Here is a 6,096-nt window from a genome sequence, read left to right as displayed (position 1 = left end):
CCACCTGTCATACTAACAGGTATCTTCTTCCTCCACCGACCGGCCGCGGTGGAGCTCGCGCCCGCCGGCCCCGCTCGCCCGCGCCCGCCGGCCGCTCGCCCGTGCCCGCCCGGGCCCGCCGGCCCCGCTCGCCCGCGCCGGCCGCTGCCGTGCTTGCCCCCGCCCGCCGGCCCTGCTCGCCTGCGCCGGCCGCGGCCGCGCTCGCCCGCGCCAGCCGGCCCTGCTCGCCTCCGCCGGCCGCGGCCGCGCGAGCCCGCGCCAGTCCCTCCGCGCCCGTTGGCCGCGCTCGCCCGCGCCGGCCGAGGTGGAGCTCCCGCCCGCCAGCCGCGCTCGCCCGCGCCGGCCCCTCCGCCGGCGGCTCCCGCCGCCCAAACTCGCCGCCTCCACCGGTGCGGACGGACGGCGCGTGAAGGGGGCGAAGTGGGATGCCCCCGTCCGCTCGTTTTGGTGGGATGGGGGCATCCCGCATCTGGAGGGTATATTCCCTCGTAGGGATGTTCCCGTCCCACCTGTCCTCCAACCAACCGCGGGACGAAGTGGGATCGTCCCGTCCCGTCCCACTTCGTCCTCGCAACCAAACGCACCCTAAAAGGTCTTGTAGCGGATCAGGTTGTCGATCTGGGCCTGCGTCATTCGCGCCTCTTTCTTCTTCGTCTTGGTTACCTCCGTCGTCGTCGTCTTCTTGGTCGCTGCCGCCGGCGCCTTGCCCTTCCTGGACTGGGCCGTGTCCGACGAGCTCGACATGGTTGCCTCAAGATCCAGGGGACAGTGCGCTTGAGTCTAGAGATGAGATTGTTTGGGGAACGAAGAAAGAAGCCCCTCCTCCCTCTTGATTTGTAGCACCGCCGCCGACAAGTAAGTAGTGCTCGATACGGGGTCGAGTTGGAGACCTTTTCGTGTTTTCGTAATGTTCTTTACAAACACTAAACATGGTCTGTTGGATGATCCACGACTCATACATGGTCTCTCGCCGTCCTCCTCGCGAGACTGATGATGGTCAGATTGAGTTTGCCGCGATGGGCACCTCGATGCGCTTGTCTTCCTCCTCGCCGGTTGGCTGGTCGGCGACCTTGGCCGCCTCTGTGGCCGCCGCCGGCTCGTGCCCCTTGCCCCAGAGCACCGCGTAGAGCCCCATGACGATGAGCACGGCCCCCAGCGCGGTGCCGAGGTGCAGCTCCTCGCCCAGCAGCAGCGAGCTCAGCACCGCCACCACCAGCAGCATCAGCGGGTTGAAGACGGACACGAACAGCGGGCCCCGCCGCCTCACGCACCACGCCAGCACCACCAGCATCACTCCCGACGCCAGAACGCCCGAGTACACGACGGCGAGGAGGCGGATGTTCAATCCGAGCCGCCATTGCGCGGCGTCCCTGTCGAAGAAGAGCGCGAAGGCCGCGGACTGGAGCGTGGTCATGGCGCACATGAGCGCTGTGCTGGAGTAGTGGAACCTGTACTCCTTGCTGAGCTTGGCCTGGATGATGAGCCAGAGCGCGGCGAAGAAGCAGCTGCTGACGCAGAGCAGCGAGCCCATGGCGAAGTTGGGGGCGGCCGGCGCCGGCGGCGTGGGGTGCGAGCCGGTGGCACCGGCGGCGGCGGCGCGCTGGGCGAGCGCGGCGGCGAGGTTGACGCGGCTGCGCCAGGGAGTGATGTCGGGGCCCTTGTAGAAGGTGAGCAGCATCGCGCCGCCGACGCCGAGGAAGGTGCCGGCGACCTTGGCCTGGCCCGAGAGGCTGCCGATAGAGAGCCTCTCGTAGCGGAAGGCGACGGCGAGGACGAAGGTGACGGCCGGGAGGAGGTTGGTGGTGGCGGAGGCGAAAGTGGTCGAGGTCAGCTTCATGCCGGCGATGTAGAGGTTCTGCGCCACCATGCCCCTGTGTGCAGCAGAGCGAGCATGCGTTGAATTGCTTTCAGTTCATTCACTTGGCAGCAAGAAACGCCCAAGCACCTGTGCAATGGAGCCAAGGGCTGCCCTATTGCAGTACAGGTGTGGAGAACTTTAGTAAGGGGGTGTTTGATTCTATGGACTAAAGTTTAGTCTCCATCACATCGAATGTTTAGATACTAATTAGGAGAACTAAACATGAGCTAACTATAAAACCAATTGCACAGATAGAGGCTAATTCGCGAGACAAATCTATTAAGCATCACATTGTCGAATCATGGACTAATTAGGCTTAATAGATTCATCCTACGAATTAGCCTCCATCTGTGCAATTGGTTTTGTAATTAGTCTATATTTAATCTCCTAATTAGTATCTAAACATTCGATGTGATAGGGACTGAACTTTAGTCCGTGGAATCAAACACCCTCTAAATGAAGGCAATGATTATCTCTCAGGCCTGCAAAACTTGAGCCATGCCACAAATTCCATGTACTAGTGATGGAGAAAAGTCGGAACATGGTTTGATCAGAGTCGATACAGAGATATTGATGGGTTGATATTTATTTTTGATGGAAACATACGGAACGAGCGATATAAAAGACCTTCCCAAAACCTGGCAAAACCCATGGAGGTGGCTTTCTTAATTCACCAGAGAATTCGACTGATGTTTGATGTTTGTGTTTGTTTGACTTGTAGCTTTTGCAGCTTTTCGGAAAAAAACAGCCGCTCGTTTTTTTTTATGAAAAGCTAACAGTAGCTTTTAGAGACGTTTTTAGGTTTTTTATCAGAAGGCTATGAAAAACTCAGAAACTGAGCTTTTCAGTTTTTCATATAATCTCAGCTTTTCTGAACTTCTAACTTTTCGAAAGCTGCACAAGAAGTTTGTTATTCGTCAATCGAAACCGACTCCACAAACTTTGATGTTTGAGTAGAAGCTCAAATAAACCGGTCCTTAGTTGTTTGTTGTGCGCTCGTGTTCGTGTCTTGAGTGTCTTTGTGCCATTCCTTGTTTTTGGGCCGCCCGTTCGTCTGTTGTTCGGTAAGCAATTGCGGCTATGCACTCCATGCATAGAGAGAGAGAGAGGGAGAGAAAATGAGAGAGACTAAGGGAACCCACCCGGTGAGGCCGCACAGGAAAGACAACACCAGCACTCTCCATGTCAGCTTTGTTCGTTTGCTCCTGAAAATTCATCATAGACTAATTTAGTAAAAAGCATCAAGTAAGCCCATGCATGAGCAATGTGAGATCCTCATCAATCAGTCAAGATTTGCGTGCACATCTCAGGTAGTGCAAATTAAGACAAGTGATGTGTTCCGGAACAAGCGAGAAAAGCAACAAAAAATTAAAGAAAGGTAAACACAAGAAAGAAACTGAGATGCAGAAAATAAGGGAGTTGCTAGATCACAGGCGCCTAGTTTTTTTTTTCTCATTTTTCAGGTGACCAATGAGAGCCATAAGACCCAGATCCAATCTTCGTCCATCGTCTTCAACCTTCCGCTTCCGCCCAAACTGCTTCATCTCCATCTCCATCTCCACTTCTTGCCTGGTCATCCCGGAGGCTTTCGATCTCGTCGCCTGAGCCACTCCCTTCACCGTCGCTACCCATTGTCTAAGCCCCTAGTAACCGAAACACCAAAGTCTAAGCTCTTCTCTTGAAAACTTCCTAAATTACATGCATATTATGTTTAGCAGATGCAAAAAAAAATGGTAATGATACAGAACTGACATCCGAAATCTAAAAAAAATCGGACGGCTCGAGATATGTTGCAATAGATAAGTATCGATGTTACAACTATTATTTCTACATGTTTCACAGTGAATGTTTCATGAAACATAGTGTTTATGTTGCGACGGTAATTTTCTATCCCAGAGTTCGAACGACGTAATCATTTTTTTGCATATTTTTTATTGTTGCAACCATAGACTTTTGACATTGCAAAAAAAAATTTTTGCAACGGAGCATACGATGGGAAAATTTCCATCGGACGTCCGAGTGCTAGCAGTGCTGGAAAAAAAAGAGAGAACAGCATATCCCCATCTCCGAAAACACATGATCGATCCACACATCAAGAATGAGAAAACCACATGCAAGGACAGCATGCAAATTAATCACCAAATACAAAAAAAGCTGGAGATAGAATATATCCTAGCGAGCTAGGTTGTGTTGGAGTACAAATTGACGTATGATAAATTTCTAGATTCCTTTGATTTTGATTATCACTATATATATTCATACACAAAAACCAGACGACGCGAATTAAGCAGGAGGCACGCGAGCGAGTATCATACCTCTCGATGAAATATGCGAGTGGTGTGAGGAAAGCGGTAGCGAAAAGGTAACGGTAGGCGACGAGCACCCTCAGATCCATGCCGTCGGATACAGTTAGCTTGTAGAAGATGTTGAGGCCGGCGAGGACCACCTGAAACGACACCATCGCCGCCACGGGCTTGACCGCATCGCCGGACCCGCCCATTTTGGGGGCCGGACGATGGAGAGAACCGCTGGGTGCACATGGAATGGAACAATTCCTATATTGCAATAGTGAGCTAGCAGCGGTGGGCCGGGGCTGGAGGGCGGGCGTGAGCTTTAGCCAAAAAAAGGCACATCAGCTCCATTGCCTCCGGAACGTCAACCAGGTGCTCCTCGAAATGGAATGGTGAGATGCTTGGAACTCTGAAGAATTGTTGATGGGATGTCAGAAACTCTGAAGAGTTGTGATGAGTGCCAGCCTTCGAAATTATTTGGAGTGGCAGCAAAGTCACATACATAATGTATTGTTTGTTGATATATAATAAATGTACAGTCTTTGGCCAGTTCATCATCTGAATTGAAATAACGCACAAACCACATCTTTTCCTCCTTTATCCACTACAACACATTTGACCTTCTGTGACATTTCATTTATGTCATAGAAACTGATTTTTCCGTCATATTTCGTAATCTATGACACTTGCATGACGAAAATCTGTTTGTCGCCTATATCCTGTAATAAAAGATGTCTTGTGACGAAAACGAGTTTTCTGGTCATTGATTTTGTGACAATACATCTTTTGTCACTAATCTATGACGCTCTTTTTTCGTTATTATTAAGCCCAAATAACGTCATAAAATGTCCAATAACCCAACATAGTCCTTGTAACAATCTGTCCATTTGTGGGCTAAGCCCAATTCATTTTTGGGCTGTGGCCCATAGCATGAACATCCAAAATTTAATTTTTTTTCATTTCAGACTAGATTCTTTTTTAGGCCTAGCCCATATTAAGCCCGATATTTTTCCATTTCAAGCCCAATGTTATGACCAATTCATTTTTACAAAATGCACCTCCTAGGCCCAATTTTATTCAGCTTGGGCTGTATTTTGGCCCAGCACCGATTGGACATTTCCAATTCTCACAAAATAACAGACATTATTCCAGGTATAATTACAATATATTAGCAATTGCAAAAAAAATACTCATTACACACTTCTGGGCCAGATCCATACAAATAGATATGCACAGTCTCTAACAAAAACAAATTTTCTAGCATACACAATTCGGAGAAAATATCTGTGCAAAGTAAGATATTGCATATAAAAATTATTCATCCCTGATTATTCATGGAAAAATGAGACACAGCATGCCAATTGGAATTTGCACAATGCACCGCGAATTTCCATCAGTTCAATATGACAGCAACAGAAGCACCATGGAGCCATCTGGAGTAGAAATCACAGAAAAATAAACATTATTAGATCAAAATGCAACCGAATAGACAGCTAACAGTTCAAACAGAGATCGATTTCAATGTATTTTTGGCTACAACACGTTGTTTCATATTTTTAGATTAAGAAGCAGTACATATAGAAGCTGCATGTCAAGACTCAGAATTTTCGGATCTACTATAAATTTTCTATGAATTTCACCAGATTAGTAATGCACAAGTACTAACAAGTAACTAGCTTCTTTACTGTTCATCTTCCAGGAACAGAGAAAGGAAGAGAGGGAAGGAGCACGCATTGCCTGCTGCGTGTGGCTGTGCTGCGACGCTAGAGAGGAGGATTAGCGGCACCAGCACACAAAGGGCCACTACACCGGTGCTTCTTGACCTGCGTCGAGCTCCATATCGACGGCAGGAGCTGAGATTCAATCTGATTCCTGCAAAGGAAAGGAGACACGAGCAGCATTCGACTGGGAGATTCAATCTGATTCCTGAGATTCAATCATATTATT

The 6,096-nt window shown here is 49.4% G+C and overlaps 1 protein-coding gene across 1 annotated transcript; it reads right to left on the bottom strand.

Moving 5' to 3' along the window:
- Positions 1-863: 863 nt before the first annotated feature.
- Positions 864-4,584, bottom strand: LOC117866601 (WAT1-related protein At1g68170). The gene is made up of 2 exons (XM_034750848.2): positions 4,174-4,584; positions 864-1,913 (listed from the first exon to the last, which is right to left on the bottom strand). The coding sequence occupies exons 1-2, from the start codon at positions 4,356-4,358 to the stop codon at positions 998-1,000; spliced, it is 1,101 nt and encodes a 366-aa protein (XP_034606739.2). The 5' UTR covers positions 4,359-4,584; the 3' UTR covers positions 864-997.
- Between the last annotated feature and the right edge of the window lie 1,512 nt (positions 4,585-6,096).

This window comes from Setaria viridis, chromosome 8, assembly GCF_005286985.2.
Source record: "Setaria viridis chromosome 8, Setaria_viridis_v4.0, whole genome shotgun sequence".
Classification (NCBI taxonomy): Eukaryota; Viridiplantae; Streptophyta; class Magnoliopsida; order Poales; family Poaceae; genus Setaria; species Setaria viridis.
This window is presented reverse-complemented; position numbering and strand designations above follow the sequence as displayed.